Genomic DNA, 20,594 nt, shown 5'->3' on the forward strand with positions numbered 1-20,594 from the left:
GTAATAATTCGTGAGTGATATCCCTGCACGTGGCCGCGGATTTACATTGACTGGCGGCAGCTGTTGTGTGCCCCACGTGACTTTACCCACTCTCCGCTCTGGTCCTGTAGTGGGGGTAGCGTGCTCGCGCTGCTCCGTGCTCGCGCCTTGCTGCTCACAGCTTGCTCCGCGAGCACGTATGTTGTGAAGCCCTGGTTTAGTGTCACCTGGAAAGTACTAAAGTCACAAGAAACCTATAAACTAATTGATGGTTTTGAAAAGGATGTTTCAAGGCGACTTTTTTCAAATGTATACAGGGTGTTACAAAAAGGTACAGCCAAACTTTCAGGAAACATTCCTCACACACAAATAAAGAAAAGATGTTATGTGGACATGTGTCCGGAAACGCTTAATTTCCATGTTGGAGCTCATTTTAGTTTCGTCAGTATGTACTGTACTTCCTCGATTCACCGCCATGATTTCATACGAGATACTCTACCTGTGCTGCTAGAACATGTGCCTTTACAAGTACGACACAACATGTGGTTCATGCACGATGGAGCTCCTGCACATTTCAGTCGAAGAGTTCGTGCGCTTCTCAACAACAGATTCGGTGACCGATAAAATGAGCTCTAACATGGAAAGTAAGCGTTTCTGGACACATGTCCACATAACATATTTTCTTTCTTTGTGTGTGAGGAATGAAAGTTTGGCCGTACCTTTTTGTAACACCCTGTATAAATAGTGAATATCCAGTACTATAAAAACTTGTTATTATCATGCATGAGCAAAATTGACTTCGAATGTAGTGCTTTGTCAATGCAAAGAATTTTAAAAAGGCACTGGTTTCAAATATGTCAAAAGTAATGATGGAAGGCTGTTTTGAATGGAAAGAAGTGACATAACTGCAGCATGAGTCACATTCATGAGAATGATGCACAAAACAAAATAAGAAGATAGTTCAAAGTGTTTTACCTAGAAGAAATGGATGAATCAAAATCATCCCAAAGAAACCTGCTGAAAAATGATTTACGGTACTGATGGAAAATCCAGGCTGGAGTGTAACAATATTATGCGAAGGAAAGTTACTACTCACCATATAGTGGAGATGATGACTCCATAGGCACAACAAAAAGACTCTCACAATTAAAGCTTTCAGCCATTAAGGCCTTCCTCAACACTAGACACACACACACACACACACACACACAGTTGTGTGTGTGTGTGTGTGTGTGTGTGTGTGTGTGTGTGTGTGTTCGTTTGTTTGTTTTACTAGTGTTGAAGGTGTTAATGACTGAAAGCTTAACTGTTTGAGTCTTTTTGTTGTACCTATCCCCAACTCCATCTCCGCTATATGGTGACTAGCAACTTTCCTTCTCATAATATAGTATTGGTACCGACAGTTTTACAGTTCCTATGGGAAAAGGTTCTTGAATAATATCTTCTGCATTGGAAATGAATGCTGCCAATTGTAAGATGTGGTTCACTGGACAGTTCTTGCTATATTCTGCTCCGAAGTTAGTCAGTGTAATGGACAATGTCAGTTATCATTCAGCTGTTACAGAAAAAGTACTGAGTGCAAACACAGGAAAGATGGTATTGTGCTCTAACTCAAAATAAATATATTCTGCACAGTTTACGGCAGATGCGTGACAAAACTTATGAACTTATTTATTTTATTTTGTTTATTTTTTATTTTATTTATCCATCCGTTGACAATAAATATTGTATGGATGTTGTCAAGGGTACATGTAAGCCATTTCAAAGAAATGGGACACAAACAATATATACGTAAAAAAGTACAAAACAAAGTAATACAATGAAGTTAATAATAATACAATGAAATTAATATAGCCTATATACATCCCTGCTTGTTATTTTAAATGCATAGTCTGTTTTTCATAAGGCTTTAGTTTTGTCCTCCCTAAACGGCAAGTCCTTATATACACAACACTGCTTAAGTATATATTTACATCACACAACAGCTGTCCTTTAAGTATGTAAATGTAATGAATGATTAGGTAATGAATGATTAGGTACAGATAAAGTATTTTCCATTTTGCCTTTATAAATATCATCAGAAAAAAAATATTGACCTACATAGTCATTTACAGAATAAAAACATTGTTCTACTATAAATTCTGCCTGATGTTGACTGGCAGTGCGTTGTACAGTTTTGCACCGATGTGGCTCACATGCCTTTGTGTATTCGTTCTTTTTGTTCGCTGAGTATGGAGTGCTGCGCTATTACGGGTATTGTAGTTATGAAAGTCGGCATTTGTCTGAAAATCTGCAATGTGGGTCCTGACATACAATACACATTTGTATATGAATAATGATGGTATAGTAAGTATTCGAAGCTTTTTGAATATGGGTTTGCAGTGTGACTGAGTTATTATTCGGATGGCCCTCTTCTGCAACAAAAATATTTGTTTTAGGCGCCCTGTTGTGGAACCCCAAAATATTATTCCATATGTGGCAAGAGATTGAAAATAGCTGAAATATGCCATTCTGGCACCCTCTGAGGTACAAACATTTGCAATAATTCTGAGGGCAAAACAGGCTGAATTAAGTTTCTGTGCAAGTTTTATTATGTGGTCATTAAAATTTAAGTTTTCATCCGCATGAATCCCCAGCAATTTTGTGGATGTCACTCTGTCTAAGGTTTTGTCACCCCACACCAGATCGAGATTAAATTTTGACATCTTTTCCCAAACTGCATATAATTTGTTTTATTTACATTCAATGTCAACCTGTTTGCATTGAACCAAGAGTGGATGTAATTTAGTACTTTATCAGCAGTTCTTGGTAGCAATTGCTTTGGTGCACTTACTATCACACTAGTATCATCTGCAAACATTATTGCTTTGGCTGCATCATCTGAGGTTTGAAAATCATTTATATAAACAAACAATATGGGACCTAGGATGCTGCCTTGCGGTACTCCTGTTTCTACATTTTTTGCCTCTGATACTGCATTTATTTTGTGGTTGGAGTAAGTTGATGTCAGTCCTACAACCTGCGTTCTGTTTTTTTAGGTATGATTCAAACCATTTTTTCCTATCCCATGTATACCCAATGCTTCCAATTTTTCTAAAAGAATGTCCTGGTTCACAGTGTCAAAAGCTTTGGAGAGGTCTAAATTTATTCCTACTACACTATAATCTTTTTCTAGAGTTTTGATTATTTGTTCAGTGTAGCACATTACTGCTGTTTCGGTATTTTTACGTGCTTGGAAGCCATGCTGATTTCTGTTTAGTAAATTATGGTCATTTAGGTATTTGTTGATTTGGTGCTTCATCAGATTTTCTAATATTTTTGAAAATGCTGGGAGGAGAGATATTGGGCAATAGTTTTTTTACCTTATACTTGTCACCGTTTTTAAATAATGGCTTCACTTTTGAAATTTTCAGCCTTAAATTCCTTGCAAGTGACTGTGGCACACAATTTTGCATTTACCCCCATACCACTGCTAGTATAATCTGATAGCTTTAACCTGTGTCCAAATCTGTGTGGCAGAAAACAACAAAACATTCAAGACAGAGGACGCTGAATCGCTTGTGCATGAAGCAATAAATATTCCCACATCAGTATGGGTAGACTGTGCACCACACTGAAAAGCTTCAGGAAGGAGACTTTGACAGTAAGGTGAAGATGGATACAAGACAGTCAGATGTTTGGATACCAACAGAGATATCAGTGATGACAGTACTATGACAGACTCTATAAAACAATGTAAGGTAACACTAGCCCTTGGTTTTAAAGACTTATGGTTTAAAAAATGTTCCTGTTTGTCAAAATATCAGTTGCTTAAATAGTTTATGAGAACATCCTAGCCTTTATTGATTGGGAAATTGTATTTTATGAAGTAAGCAGACATTAACTTGTTATAAATGACATAACAGTAAGTTTTGATATATTGCCCAAAGACAACCAGCTAGGTAGTTTGGTGTTCGAAGAAGATAGTAAATTCTTTGCTTTTTTCATGGATAGCAAATGTGGTGTCTCCATGTAGAGTGGATTGAGCTAGTTCATACTCATAATGCTCTTTGTCAGCAAAAAATTTGACACCATACTAACCATTTATACTGCAGTCGTTTGCATTAACCTTTGTTAAAAGTAATTTTTTTTATGCACAATGGTTTACATCTAACTACATTCATATACACCCCTTCCACACACACACACACACACACACACACACACACACACACACACACACACACACACATTATGAAATCACTTTTTAAAAAAAGAAAATTGGAATAGTCAAACAGATGTAATTATTTCAGTTTGTGTCTGACGTTAATTTTGTTAGCCATTAGATTCTTCACTTCAAAGAATAAGCTGTCGAAGATTTTTGTGGCTGAATACCTCACTCATTTCCGTGCTGCATTATGGATGAGTGATGATTAGTGTTAAGAATTTCTCTTCCTACTATTGTAATGAGGAATGTTGCTGTCATTTTCAAGTTGCAATTTATCATTGAAAAGAATCTTCATACTACTTAATAAGATGCCTTCAAGAGGTCTCAAGCAGCCACCACACATTTTCCTTCGTGTAACAAATGTTTTCTTCCTCTATGAATAGTTACCTAAGAATATGATGCCATAAGAAATTTAAAAACCAAACTCCACTCGAACGGCCATGAAGGCCCAATGGTACCAACCGACAACACTGCCCACTGTGTCATCCTCAGTCCACAGGCATCACTGGGCGTGGATAAGGATGGGCATGTCAGCACACCTCTCCCCTGGCCTTACGTCAGTTTATAAGACCGGAGCTGCTACTTATCGGTCAAGTAGCTCCTCAGTTTGCCTCACAAGGGCTGAGAGCACCCAGCTTGCCAACAGTGCTCGGCAGACTGGATGGTCACCCACCTAAGTGCTAGTCCAGCCCAACAGTGCTTAACTTCGGTGATCAGATGGGAACCAATGTTACTATTGTGGCAAGGCCGCTGGCACTCCATAACACGTTTGTGAACAAAAATACAAAAAGGAAGTCAGCTTTTTCACATTTTCATCTACACAGTCTGCTATTATTTGTCATGGAAAAGTGCAGAGCTTGCATGCTTCCAATGAATTGCAATTCAGGAACCATCAAGCAATTGTGTGTTACAGTTTTACTTTTAATTCAGTCCAAATCACACAAAATGTCAAATATTGTAACTAGTTTCGAAGGAAACATTTTCTTTGTATTCTTTGTATGTAGAGTGTGTGTGTGTGTGTGGGGGGGGGGGGGTGCGTGCAGTGGTACTTTATGTTTTCACCAAATTGCATCAGCTGTTCTTAGCTAGTGACAAGACGCAGACTGTGGCTGTGGAGCAGCTGACATAGCATCATCAACATGTAAGGTTTCTCTCACGAAGACGACTGATCAAAATCTGTACTAAATATATTATTCTCCTCATACGTCTAATGTAAAATATGTACCGTAGGCAAATGAACCCAGTTTTTCTCTTCAGCAACACTGTTTGTCAATGTGGATTTTATCTGCCTACTTTCTGCTGCAATACTTACGCTAACCTTATCCTCTCCACACTTTCATATTGCTGGCCCTCTACGTGTGGAGCCGCCTTCCTACAGGAAATTTTTGTTTCATTGTATTTTGTTGAATGACCAGTAGAATTACAGTGTTCTGCGATACTGGACTTGCTGTTTTGGAGTTTCACTTATATCACAGGAGGACTATATTAATAAAATGAATGTTTTATTATGTGACAGTGTTGCCATGGGGCGTCTGTCATTTACCCTAGAACCTTTCTGTGGAAGATTCTGAGAGTGGACACTCAACTCTGAAGTTTTAAAACCAGCAGCATTTTGGTGATATGCTGACACTTTTATAGTTTGACCTTGTGATTTGGACAGTCTGAGAGTTCCTTCAACACTAAATTCCATAAAAGAAAACATAAAATTTACTATGGAGATTGAGAATGAAGTTCTGTTCCTACTTTTACATCTTAGTATTTTTAGACATCTTGGTGTAACATCTACAGACCTGCATTTACAGGCTACTACTTGCCAGCATCCAGCACAAACAATGGGCATTCTGAACACCATGATTCACTGACCCATACCATCTCAGGTGGCAATAACCTGTAAGCGGAATTGGAACACCTTGAAGCTGTGTAGCTGGAAAGTTGATACTGATCTCAGAGACACAAAGAGCACTACAAACATACAATTAGCACAACAAGGAGGAAGGTGTGTCCTTCAAAATGACAGCCTACCTACCATAGACTGAAAATATTTCTCCGAAAATAGGCAAGAGTAGCCAGAAAAAGTAAGGTTAAAGTGATCTTTTGTCTTTCATCAGAAATCTGCACAAAGCAGGTGTTTATAAGATTCTGTCTGAGTGTGGAAAATCATGTATAGTACAAACGAAGTACACTGCTCAGGCATGTGTTGTGGAATACAAGTAGCATACTGACCTCCTCAATAACAACATAACTTCTATCACATAAAGCTGTAATCGTACTGGTCACTCAATGAAATACATATACTTCAAACTTTTACAAAGCCATTATCAATGAATCAGTGGAAATAATACATTCCAAGTCCCTTAACAATCGGGTTGGTGGTTTCCAATCAGATAATGCATGGAATCCTATTCCATAAAATCTTCACTGTGTTATTGGTGTCATACTGCAGCTTTACCATGTAAAGATGATTGATCTGATATTGAAGAGGACACTCCCAGCAGCGCACAGACTTGCAGCAGATATGCGCGTACTCTGTCAATGCACGCTTAGTGACAACTGGTATGCCACACATGCACCAATGCAGTTTAAACATGGGGGCTCAGTGTAGTTTCGCCATTATATGCCTTAAGATGGCCAGAAGACTGTGCCAAAATGTTGTGGCAGCAAGTTACCAATATCCATCATTCAGCCCAAAATTTTATGGAACAATCTATACACCGGGAAAGTTTTAAAGTTCACATCCATGTACTATTCATTCATTTGAGGAATAAATTCAACAATAGGCTATAATATGTTCAAAGTAGTGTAATTTACTGACATCTTTAACATTTCTTTTGTATAACCCCTCCTACAATGAAACCAGGTAAGGCTGCAAATCTGCCAATGCTGTTGTTGTTCAACATTTACATTTCTTTGTATTTTCCAATCCCCATCTTTTCCTTATATTCCAGTATTCAGTCAAGTATAATACCCCAGCAAAATAGTCAGTAAGCCCCAACATGACTACTGGCTTAACACGTGTTACGTCAGTAAAACATTTGTCTATCAGTGCCAATGAAGGACAATAATAATGCCATGTATAATGAAGGAACTAAAAATAACTTTGCACAACTATGTTTTGCTACAGTACTGAACACATTGATTTATAATATAAATACCTGATGTACTTCTCAAATGCATTTTGCAGTACTAAATTTTTTGGGAAAACTGCTTTCGGGAAGCCTAGTGGCATTTCTGTCAGGTCAGCTGCACTGTCCCAGATATGACCAGCAATTCTGTCCACAACTGGTTGGTATAGCTCCATGTCTTGCTTAATTTTAACTAGTGCTTCTCCCCATAAGTAGCCACCAACAGAAAAGCCATGCAGAAGAAGAGGCTGGTAAAATTTATTTAAATGGAGGAACTGCAGGAGATCTTCTGCAATTAGCTGAAATCAGAAAAATATCTGAATAAGAGATAATATATATTTTAATAGCTAATATTCTAGGAGAAAATGGAGCAGTAATGAGCAAGAATGGGTGGAAAGGCTAGGGTGCTAAAATTATCACTGCTGTTGCAAACTTGTTATGGAGCTCCAGTTTTCAATACATTTCCCATATAACTGCCATGTTCCTCAACAAGGATCTCTTTCATGGCCGTAAGTACACTGGTACACACTTGCCAATATACTTTTTCTACTACATGGGCAAGACCTGTACACCACATGCAAGAAAGAATACTTCCTCAGAACTAAAAGATTTAAAGCCAAGGCTAGGCACTAACAAATATGATATACAGAACACTTTTTTTGCAAAATCCAGATTATAGGTCTCCTTATCTATCCCACCTTAAGTTTTCTATGTGATATTTGTCCCCAGAAGTTCCTCAAATTTTAGAATATGACTTGAAAATTGATACATATTTTTATTTTTTAAACAATTCTTAAGCAGTTCACTCCTCTATTGCTATTTGTAAGACAGCTCTATTACGAGGCAAGCCACCAATAAAAGGAAACTTCTTTCCATATGTAGCTGCTTTTATGGAACAGTGAATCTTCAATGTCTGATTCCATGTACATAACCCCCCCCCCCTTTTCTACCTTTTCATTACCACTGACTTAGACAATTTTATAATAGCTCCACCCTGGGATCTGGAGTACAGAATTTATATTCACTACAGAAGTGAGTAGATAACCACCAATTCTCTGGAATATAATAAGTTTTTTGTGTCACATAGGTAATCCTTATTGCATGACACATCCTGAAACTGACCAAATTATTTATATAAAAAATGCCAATTTTAGATGAGCTTCGCACTCCCTGAAAAATTACTGTGGATGCTCACGGCCAGTCATAGAAGTAGCACAGATGAGAGGACACAAAACACTGATTGCGAAAGTAGACATGTAGCTTTCTTGTCTACTCTTTGTGACTGCCACCCTTTACTAAAGACTCAATCCATATATCCTTTCTAGGCCAATCCTTTCTGTCCAGAAGTGACCCCTGTTTCGAAATCTGGCAAAGAAACAGACAATGGATTGTTTGAAGGAATAATCATAGAAAAGTTTATAGAAACTGACCTTTATAAATGAGACTGGGCAAAGTTTATACTGAAAGTATGGGCTCTCAAGCATAATTCAGGTATCTGCTTCAAATTGCATTATCTTCACAAACTGAACTAGAATCCTCTCCACCAGAGAGATGTATCGGTTCAGTATTAGTTTGGAGGACAGAACATGCGACTGATATTACATACGAGGTGCATCCATAACTGTCTGTCTTACTTACCATAATGTCTTTATGTTACTGCTGTCCTGTAAAAGTTTTGTCTGATGAGAATATTAAGTAACCAAATAGTTTTGAGTGGCGAACGCACTTACAAGGGAACATTCCCAAGTGTCAATAATCGATCTCGATAAAACTTGGTGGGTGTATAGAGGAGGGTAAAAATTATGCAATATGTATTTTCTCGTCCCTAAAATGTAATTTGGCACATTAGGTTTGGATATCTTCAATAGAATGATACATAAAAATGTTTCTCGTGTAAAAGATGATATGTAATTAACATTCTTGAAAACCGTATAGTCGAATTTTGTAATAGTTTGCAATTTTGCAAATTACCCTTCACTGTTAATTCATTCTGAAAAATGAAAACTTATGTTACAGAAAAAGATTAAAGAAGCTTTTGGGCTACATACACCCACGTGTAATAAAGGTGATTTCTGAAATACCATTTTTGGAAAATAAGGTGTACACAGTGTGCTGTCAGAGTATTTTCAACACACCTACTTAATATATTTAAGCATTTATCATTAATGTAGTTATTTATTTTACTTATATTTGTTCTATGTTTTAAATTGTTATTATTTACAGTACTCTTTCTTTCTCTCTTTTTAACTCTTAGGAAGGGGTTTCCAATGCAGAAAATTTCAGCCTTAGTATTTCATATCGCTATTTGTGTCTCTATTAATACGACAATCACCGTTCTTCAGGTTTATTTCTTTTAATAAGAATATGAAAATATTTATTGAATGGCCAACATTAAAAGGCATACCAATAAAATGAACCATCAGTAATTTCCCTGTCATGAACAACAAGAATAAGTTTGGACTAGACGGCTACAATAATGCTGTACATTCTCCCCCTAAAAGACAGATTTTGTTGAATTTTATGATACAAATCACAACATAATACTATTCTTCATTTTCTCTCTATTCTGTGAGATATTCTATAAAATGGAAGACCATCTCCACTTACCTGGCTGCCTTTAGTTGGCCACAGCAGCTGCCATGGTGTCAGAGACACTTTTAGCACATCAAACCCTTGGTCCAAGTAAAATCTTCCATATTTCATGATATGTTTCTGTTGTGCTAACAACCAAGGTAGCAACACTACCAGTGGTTTGTTTGTAGGCTTGGAAACAATTTTGAACCCAAAAGATTTGTCAATTTTTACTTCATCATTGCTTGTCAGCTGTAGATTTTTTGAAAGTTCATTAGTTGTATAGCTCCTCTGAAAACTCAAGAGCAATGCTGAATTTGGTGCAGAAAGAAGAAATTTCTGAAAAACAGAAACAAATGCATTAGTATTTATCTGCCTACCAATATAACTCACAAAGTTGCTTCTTGTATCAGCAATGTATTATGTCAAACAAGTAACGAGTCCATAGGTAATGCAGTCATCAACCTATTAACAATGTTCATTGGAATTTAATGGTGTAAATCAATAAATGAAAGACATTGGAATCTCGATAAATTCGAAAAAACAGTATGCAGTGCAAGGAAAAGAAGGCTGAAAAGAGGCTCCTGTGTACCTTACTCCGTATACATTTAATAAATAATCTGGAAATGTGAAAATGTCTTATTATATGATGTAGTACACTGAAAAGATAGCAGAATGGAAGTCACTTTCATTTTATGTGGTTTTGGATGAAGAGAGGAGGAGTGAGAACTAATGATACCAACTGAATAATAATTATGTCAGGCTGAAGGAGAGCTGCTCTTTGAGAGGGGAAACAGAGTCACTTGTGTGGATTGGATATAATATATATGTGTGGGGGGGGGGGGGGGGGCGTGGGCCGGGGGTTGGAGTGCGTTCATGTTGAGGGCTACTATAGAAATTGGCAAATAACCTCTTATAACTGAACCAGTTTCTAGTTAGCAAATTTAGTAAATGCTCAAACAACAATGTAGTTATTTGGTTTTGACATTCATTGACTTCACCAACTCGCAACCAAACTGTCACACATTACCACCTAACCTAAACCTCAGGCTGTGCTACAGATCAGTCTGTCACCACAACCAAGATTTTATGGGTCCACTTTAACCGAATATGCATATATGTACTTTTAAAGAGTCAAGGATGCATTTAAAGCTAGCACTGTTGTATCACATGAAACTGTAGAGATGGCAGTCACTGTACTACCACATAGCTGCAATGCTAAAAAATAATAATTACCATCATGTGGTAAGTTACAGACGCTGATCTAACGATAACCTGATAATTATGTAAAATCGTAGTTTGCAAGCCACAGGGTCTTCACTAGCATATCCAGGGTGCAGAAAACCAATACGGCAGTTGTATACAACCAGAAGAAAAAAACAAAGTCGGTTTGTTTGCATTCTGTAAATCTAAAAAAATATATATTAGGCCCTACTTACGTTGGCATGGTTATTATCTATGACACAAGTAGTTCCCGCAGCACTTGTGCCTTTGAGTATGACGGTGAGGGCTGTCCTGTACAGTCTCATTGCTTACATCCAATATCTGAAAAAAATAGAAAAATAATAAAAGTTATTTTTCGCCTACAACAAGTATTCATGCCTATATACGTACTTTACTAAAGCACTTACAGTAGAGTCGGTACTATTCTGTAGTTCATCGAATGCGCTGTCACCTTGGATGAAATGCATAAAAAAATCAAAGTGTTTAAGCGCTTATGATTCTTCCTGATATTATCAACCTAGCAAGCGAATGATATCAGCATGTGCATTACAAACAAAATTATTGTAACAAAAACAATATCGCAACACTATTCGTTAATAAAGCGCTGTAGAGGACCATCGTTATGACAAATCTGTCAAAGAGTATCTGCACACGAATGACAGTAGTCGATAAAATCTACACAGTTTGATTACTTATGGTTCATTTGTAATGTTTTAAATTACCTCAAATTGAACTTAAAGCTTCGTAAAATGAGTCTGAACGTTCCATCAGAGCTACGCAATACGTATATCATTCCAGTTATGTTTTAACGCCATGTTATTTTCGTCTCTGCGTCGCGTTACGCTTCGATTATTGGTTTCATACGGTTGGCTGCATTTCATTTCGCGTCGGCACTTCGACGCGGGCCTTTTAGCATACTCGCGTCTCAAGCAAAGTATATGTCAAATGATTATACTTCATATCTCTGTCCTACTTCTGATTTTCGTTGTGTAATTACATACTCCATCGACAACAACAGTCGCCCTTTGACGATAACGACAGGGGAAGACATCAACGGTAACTGTTTTTATTTACATTGAACACCGCGAGAAATCCGAAACAATTACTGTTGAATAGACTATATTGTACCCATAATAGTACGTAAATCTTTTACAGTACACTGAATTCGATTACCGACTTAAAAAATAGTGATATATGCAATAAACAACTGACAATGAAAGTCTCAACAAAATCGGTGTTTCGTAAATGATAATATGCCATCGATTCTCTTCAACCAGCAAAGAAAAATTACTGTTTCATAATTATTTTCGTAGGATTTAGAAATAAAAATAATATCTAGCACCAACTTCAGGCTTATAACTTTGTCCTAATCTCAAATTGCTATGCAATAGCTTCAGACAGAACACATTGGTCGGTCATAGCATCATCATAAACGAAAAAGACGTTTAAATAAAATATTTCTCTATTTACTATATGTGACAAGCTAAAACAATGTTCCTCGGTCGCAATTAAAACATGAGCACCTGTCTTTCGCGGACAGCAGTCTACGTACTACACCATTCGAGCGTGTCTCGTGTGTCGATTCGACACTTGATATTGCCATTGTAAAAATGAAAATCTTCCACTTAGTTCTACAATAGAATTTATCGTCAGTTAATTAAAATACTGTGTTTAAGAATACATTTAAGAAGTCGCGGAAACAAATAAAATGACGAAATGCACATATATGCTACTGGTCGAGGAGTTACAAAATGACACCACAGTTGAGTAGGCGACAGAAACATTCTAGACAAAATAAATTCCTTGCTGCTTGATAAATATTTCTGACGCAAAAAAGGTTGAATAGAAATAATCTGCTTGGAAGCGTATACAAGAGTGCGTGGGTCAGACACAACTAGGGAAGAGTGGTGGGGAAGACTGCTGGGCTGCTTGTAGAGCAGTTCGAGAGGCTGCACACAAATGTCCAGAGTTAAGCAATAGTAACTAAAGTTCTTTGTCTGTTGGGCTGTGTACCTCCAGCATGCAAAATATGAGCCCAATGTACTTATTTCTGATAACATAAGAGTCAAATTCTGCGATTTATGCTAGGCTAGAAGTGAGGAGCACATTGTTTAACTCGATTAATGAGTTTTTGATTGTAATGCACGAAACCAATAACTGGGACCCACATTTCGCTCATTTTCAAAATGAGACTACTCTGATATCATCCATATACTACAAGTAACACATTTAGCACATACGTTACTCAAGTTGGAGAAATGCCATGCTGAAACGAGATCTTATCAGTATGTTAATGCGGTAAGAAGAAACATTGGAGCTTGAACTTTTCATAGAAGATTAGGTCATTGAAGATGAAATGGGCCTACTAGCAAACACACCCACGGCTGTTTCTTACCCATTTCTTCACAGAAATGGGTAAGAAACAGCCGTGGGTGTGTTAAAAGTCCACACCACGTGACGTGATTTGGGGAAATAAAGCCAAATTTAAATCAGGTTTGCCAGACATGATTCATATCCCGCGCTCTTCGAATACGGATCGGGTGTCTCACCCATTCCACCTCCGGAAATTGAATTTCTACTTTCTCTCATGCTTAGCGCGTTATTAAGTTATTGCACAGAAGGGTCACTATGAAAGATCTGAGCGACTTAACGCAAAACAATAGAAAATATAAAACTGCTTTGATTATTCTTTTTTATCTCTAAGCTCTCGCAATGTAACTATGCGCTACTGAATTGTTGTAAACCAGATCTGGAGACAGTTTTTCGATTAATTTTCGTCACGTGCTGAAAGCTTACTTACGTAGCATTTTCAGATTATTCCATGGATGGTGAATCGTCTTCAGTTCATGGAATTTTTCCTTGTGGCGAACCGGAAATGATCACATGGAACAAAGCCACGATCATGAGCGTAGGGAGGATGAGTCACGTGTTGAACATCCGTGTACTTCAGGAACAAATCGATAGGAGTGACCGAGTCTGCAGGCGCACTGTTATAATGCAGAATGATTCCCTTCTGTCCTTCGAGAACTTTTCGTAGGCATACTGTTGTGTATCACTGACATAAGCAGTGAATGACAGTCCTTTGCTTCTCCGGAAGTACAGCTGCAATATGACCGCTTCTAGAGAAGGAAGTCGCCACCATTTCTCGTTTGACACTTCTTGGCTGCTTCAGTTTCGTTACTAGGTGCTTACGAGGAAGATTCACATTTTTTACTGACACACAATTTCTAAACAGAAATGACCCTGAATTTAATTGCCATCAACAACATCAGAAACAAGCCTAAAGTTGCCTTCGTGAAATTTGCCCAGCATTTCTTCGTACTGTTCGACACAAATTCCTTTTTGCTCATCTATCAAGCCAAAAAAAGTCTCAAATATTTAGTGTCAGGTGATTAATATACATCACGAACTGCACAGGTCATCTACTGCAGTTATATGCCACGAATTACTATCTGTAAAAGTTGCTTAAATATTCACGTAGATTTTGACAAGATTTGAAAGTGCTAAAAGACTGGAAGCTTGCTATAAATCACCAGAAACGTAAAAGCTTTCGCGTCACAAAACGTACGTTGGTTGCCCAGAAAGTGATGCACCGCATTCTTTTTCTTCGACAATTCTGTGTTGAATGTAATGAGAATTACACACAGATCAGCTGGCTGTTTTTCAAGGAGTTCCTTGCGGGGTGGGGGAGTGGCTATGTACGTAAAAAAATAGTATTCCTTTTGAGTCCATAAACTGCACTGAACAGATATTTGAATGTTGTGCAGGGGCAGTTGAATTTACTGAAACTAAACATCTAATTGTTGTTATTTATAGGTCCCTTAACTCTAACTTTAGAGCATTTCTAATCAAACTAGAGATGACCCTTGATTCACTTTGTAGCAAGTACCAGAAATTAGTTTTATGTGGCGACTTCAATATAAATTTTGTGTATGATGGTAAAAGAAAAAGGATATTGGTAGATCTCCTAAATTCAAATGATCTGATGCAGATTGTGTTTTTTCCAACTAGGGTGCAGTGGAACAGTAGCACAGCCATAGACAATATTTTCATTCATTCTTCATTACTAGATGGGCATTCTGTTAGTAAAAGCGTGAATGGCCTTTCTGACCATGATGCACAAATTTTAACACTAAAAGGCTTTTCTACTCAAACAAATGTCATATGTAATTATAAACTGTGTAGGAAAGTTAATCCAACAGCAATAAAGAGTTTTTGAAACCTTGTCAGGGAACAAGAGTGGCAGGATGTTTATAGTGCCGATAACATAGGTGATAAATATAATGTATATGAAGATGGTAACTGTTCCTATGTCCGAAACAACAGATTATATATATATATATATATATGTGTGTGTGTGTGTGTGTGTGTGCGCGCGGATGCACAAACACTGCCCGAACTCTTACGGTAATCGGCAAAAAGCCGCGAGTAATGAGTATAATGGGCAGGGGCATTATGAATGTAGTGCGGGACAATAAGTTGGGAATGTCGGTCTCACGGGTGGCGTGCCGGAGATAAGTCCCTGCAGTCGCACTATCCTCGGTGGCTCAGATGGACGCCGGCACGGTCGCTCAGAGTGTTCGGTCAGAGGGCTGCACACTCTCTGTAATAAAAAAACTGAGTCAAAGAATCAACGATCAACTTGAACGGATGTCTTGTGACGTCCGTCCAGACCAAAACGCTACGACCAATATCGAACAAAATGAATAAAAAAAAATGGATAGAGCGTCTTTCCATGTAAGCAGGAGATCCCGGGTTCGAGTCCCGGTCGGGGCACACATTTTTGACTGTCCCCGTTGACGTATATCAACGTCTTTATGCAGCTAAGCGTAGTGAATTCATTGTAATTTCATAATATAATGCTTTCCTTAATACATTTCTCATGCTCTTTGAGGGTTGCTTTCCCTTAGAATGTTCTAAACGGGGTACTAGCAGTAATAGGCAGACCGGGTGGCTGACTAGTGGGATAAGGATATCATGTAGAACAAAGAGGGAATTATAGCAAAATGTTAGAGGTAGTCACAATCAAGCTGCAGTATCCCATTACAAACAGTATTGTAAGGTGCTTCAAAATGTTATTAGGAAGGCAAAGATTATGTGGTATGCAAAGAGAATATCTAATTCACGGGATAAAATTAAAACCAATTGGTCAGTTGTGAAGGAAGTGTGTTGTCAGCAGCACAAGGTCGACTATATAAAGTCAGCTTTTCAGTAAAAATATATCTGTTACTGAGAAATCAGATATATGTGCCGAATTTAACAACCATTTTCTGAGCATTGCTGGAGAATTAAATAACTATTTAGCTTCTACCGGGAATCATATAACTCTTGGCAAATGCCTTTCCGCGATTGATGTCTGAAATACTCCCATGTGATAGAGACAAGTGGGAGATTGAGTCAACAATTAAATCACTGAAGACTATGGACTCTCATGGTTATGATGGAGTGCCTAGCACAATATTAAAGTACTGTGCTGCACATGTTAGCCGTGTATTTAGCCATATTTGTAATTTTTCCTTTAGGACTGGTCAGTTTCCTGGACGATTAAAGTACTCAGTAGTAAAGCCGCTTTATAAAATTTTAGACTTATTTCTATGCCATCAGTGTTTGCTAAAGTTATTGAAAAGGCTGTGTATGTAAGGATAATTGATCATTTTATATCACATGATTTGCTATTAAATGTACATTTCGGCTTTAGAAGTCGCTTAACAACTGAAAATGCTATTTTTTTTTTTCTCTCTGAGGTACTGGATGGGTTAAACAAAAGGTTTCGAACGCTAGGCATATTTTTTGGTTTAACTAAGCCGTTTGACTGTGTTGATCACAAAATATTGCTCCAGAAGTTAGACCGTTATGGAACACGGGGAGTAGCTCACAATTGGTTCACCTTTTACTTTAGTAACAGACAGCAAAAGGTCATTATTCACAATGTTGAGAATGGCTGTGATGGTGATCTGTGTGGGGTACGGTCAAGTGGGGGGGGGGGGGGCGGGGGGTTGCCCCAGGGATTAGTGTTAGGACCACTCCTGTTCCTTGTTTATATAAAGTATTACGGATAAATATAAAATGTTTCTGTTTGCTGATGACACTAGCTTGGTAGTATAGGATATTGTGTGGAACATTGGCTCGATTTCAAATAGTGCAGTTCATGACCTAAGTCCATGGCTTGTAGAAAATAAACTAACGCTAAATCAAAGTAAGACTCAGTTTTTACAGTTTAAAACCTGACGTTTTAATTTCAGAGAATGAGCATATGATTAGTGAAACTGAACAGTTCAGATTTCTAGGTCTTCAGATAGATAGTAAACTGTCGTGGAAAGCCCACGTTCAGGATCTTGTTCAAAGACTTAATGCAGCCATTTTTACTATTCGAACAGTATCTGAAGTGAGTGATCGTTCGACACGAAAATTTATCTACTTTGCTTATTTTCATTCGCTTATGTCGTATGGTATTATATTCTGGGGGAACTCTTCTCATTCTAAGAGGATATTTTTTTGGCTCAGAAACGGGCGGTTCGGGCAATAAGTGGTGTAAGCTCACGAACCTCTTGTCGACCCCTGTTCACGAGTCTGGATATTTGGCATTGGCCTCTTAATATATATAGTCCTTGCCGTCATTTCTTGTTAACAATATTAGCTTATTCCCAAGAATAAGCAGCTTTCACTCAATTAATACTCGGTAAAAATCAAACCTGCATTTGGATTGGACTTCCTTAACTCTTGCGCAGAAAGGTGTGCAGTATACTGCTGCATCCATTTTCAATAAGCTACAACTCGAATTCAAAAATCTTAGCAGTAATCCACGCGCTTTCAGAGAAACTGAAGAGTTTGCTCATGGGTCACTCCTATTCTGTCGAGGAGTTCCTTGAAAAAATAACCTGATTCTTGTTGTATTGTTGATTGTCCTTACTTAAACTTATGAAATGACTTTCTTCGAGTTCATAAATATTTTATTTATATCTGCTATTACTTTTATGTTATAATTTTATCTACTGACACGTTCCATGACCTTGGAAATTCTCTCCTCAATTTGGTCCTGCGGAACTTGAATTGTAAATAAAAAAACTAAATAAATAACGAAAGAATGGGGTTTTATCTACACACCCTATTTTTCCACGTTATCTGCATCGTCTTCTACGTCCGCAGCTCGTGGTCTTGCGGTAGCGTTCGATTCCCGGCGGGGTCAGGGATTTTCCCTGCCTCGAGATGACTGGGTGTTATTGTGTCGTCTTCATCATCATCATTCTTCCACATTACGGTCGGAGGAAGGCAATGACAAACCAACTCCGCTAGGACCTTGCCTAGTCGGCGGTGCGGGTCTCCCGCTCCTCGGAGTATGGGACCTCATCATCATCATCATCATCCCGTTCTATGGCCTTCCTCCAGCGCGAAACGAGGGCGTGTATGCCCTGTCGGTACCAATCCTTGTCGTGATAGCGGAGCCAGTGCTTCACTGTGTGAAATGTCTTCTACGAATGGCATCCTTTACTGGCGCAAACAGGTAGAAGACCGAGGGGGCTAGGTCAGGGCTGTAGTGTGGATGGGGTAACACTGCCCAACCCTGTTTTGCGACGGCAGCAGTCCTGAGACTTGTGTGGGACCGAGCGTTCTCGTGTTGCAGCACAACATCTCCTGGGTTGCTGTGGCGCCGAAGCCGCCAGAAGCGCGTCTGAGTCTTGTTAATGTGTTGACATATACTTCTGAATTAATAGTACCGGTTCTTAGCATCACATCAATGAGAATCACAACTTCACAGTCTCAGGACACGCTGATCATGCATGACCTTACCGACGGAAGCAGTTGCTTTGATTTTTTGTCTTCTGTGGGAAGTGGGAATGACGCCATTCCATCGACTGTCGTTTTGTTTCGGGCTGAAAATGGTGAACCCAGGTTTCATCACCTGTCACAACCCGGGACAAGAAGGCCTTCCCATCTTCAAAACGTTGAACAAATCAAGACAAATGTTTTTTCTGTGCGATTTGTGATCCACCGTTAGACACCGCGGGACCCGTCTTGCACACATTTTTGATTATCCAAGAGTGCGGATAATTGCATCCACACTTCCTCTGCTGATTGACAGATGCAGCGCCAGCTGCCGTAATGTGTCTGTCCTCTCGAGTGACATCAGCTCGCTGCAGCATGTCAGGTGTGACTGCCTTGGATGGCCTCCCCGACCGCTGCAAATTGTGGAGCTCCGCCGAACCGCCTTCTGATGACCTTACCCTCCGTGCGCCAGCGACTAACTGTACTTCTGTCGACAATAGGTGCTCCATTACTTTGCACAAGCGTTTGTGAATATTCGCCACAGTTTCTTTCTCTGCAGTGAGAAATTCAATGACGGCACGTTGCTTGTAACGTACATCACCTACAGACGCCATTTTGAAACTGTCCTGCAGCTACGCTATCAGTTGAAAGTGATGGAAACCTGGCGCGCTCACTCAAGAGACTTCAATTAATACGTATTATGTAACGTTTGGCATTCGTAGCATTGCTTTCGGCTGAGTATCTTATACGACCGAAGTATCAATGAGTCACTTTTGGTATTCGTCAATTCAAACAAATAGCTGGTTGTAGCAGCTTGGGAGAATACGAAAGGGAACGTTCACGTACTGGTAGGCACAGTTCTAAGTAAACCAGATGGCAGACTGCGATTCATTGATAGAATATTAGAGAAATGCAATCAGTCTGCACAGGAAATTACATGCAAAACACTTGTGCGACCTATCCCGGAATATTGCTCAAGTGCGTGGGACCTGTACAAAATAGAGCATACACTCTGTCCAGTAACGTTAATGTGATTACCTGTCTAAAGCCTGAATAATTACCTTTAGCTACGCGGACCGCTGTGGGACGTGCAGGAAGTGATTCAAATAGGTTCTGAAAGGTACTGATAGGGATGTGGAATCATGCTGACTCTAGTACAATTGCCAGCTGAGCATGGTGTCTCGCCTGAGGATCCATGGCGCTTAAAGCTCGTTCGAGGTCGTCCCACAGATTCTTGACTGGGTTTAAAACCAGTGAGTTTGGTGGCCAGGGAAGTATGGTAAAACCATCCTCGTGGTCTTCGAACCGCGCACGTATAGCGCGAACTGTCTGACACGTTGCATTGGCCACCTGGTAGATGCCACCGTGCTGTGGGAAAACAAACTGCATGTAGAGGTGGACATAGTCAAAAATGGTTCAAATGGCTCTGAGTACTATGCGACTTAACTTCTGAGGTCATCAGTCGCCTAGAACTTAGAACTAATTAAACCTAACTAACCCTAAGGACATCACGCACATCCATGCCCAAGGCAGGATTAGAACCTGCGATGGTAGCGGCCGCTCGGCTCCAGACTGTAGCGCCTAGAACCGCACGGCCACTCCGGCTGGCGTGGACGTAGTCCCCAAGAATAGATGCATACTTGTTTTGATCTAATGTACCTTCCAGAATGACCAGATCACACAGGGAATGCCACGAAAACATTCCCTAGACATAATGCCCCCTCCTC

General features: G+C 39.1%; 1 protein-coding gene across 3 annotated transcripts in view; it reads right to left on the reverse strand.

The window, feature by feature from the left end:
• The window catches only part of LOC126198965 (uncharacterized), a 219,632-nt gene that overhangs the window by 14,139 nt on the left and 184,899 nt on the right, over nt 1-20,594 (reverse strand). For 2 of the 3 annotated variants that reach the window (XM_049935616.1, XM_049935617.1), the window contains 3 exons: nt 11,319-11,424; nt 9,916-10,218; nt 7,339-7,607 (listed from right to left, as the gene is read on the reverse strand). In XM_049935616.1, coding sequence (XP_049791573.1) covers nt 7,339-7,607; nt 9,916-10,218; nt 11,319-11,408 — 662 coding nt within the window. In that variant the 5' untranslated portion in view covers nt 11,409-11,424. Of the gene's footprint in view, nt 1-7,338; nt 7,608-9,915; nt 10,219-11,318; nt 11,425-11,510; nt 11,636-20,594 lie in introns of those variants that run through there. The other variant, XM_049935618.1, reaches the window with a different exon arrangement.

The sequence above is a fragment of the Schistocerca nitens genome, chromosome 8 (assembly GCF_023898315.1).
Source record: "Schistocerca nitens isolate TAMUIC-IGC-003100 chromosome 8, iqSchNite1.1, whole genome shotgun sequence".
NCBI lineage: Eukaryota > Metazoa > Arthropoda > Insecta > Orthoptera > Acrididae > Schistocerca > Schistocerca nitens.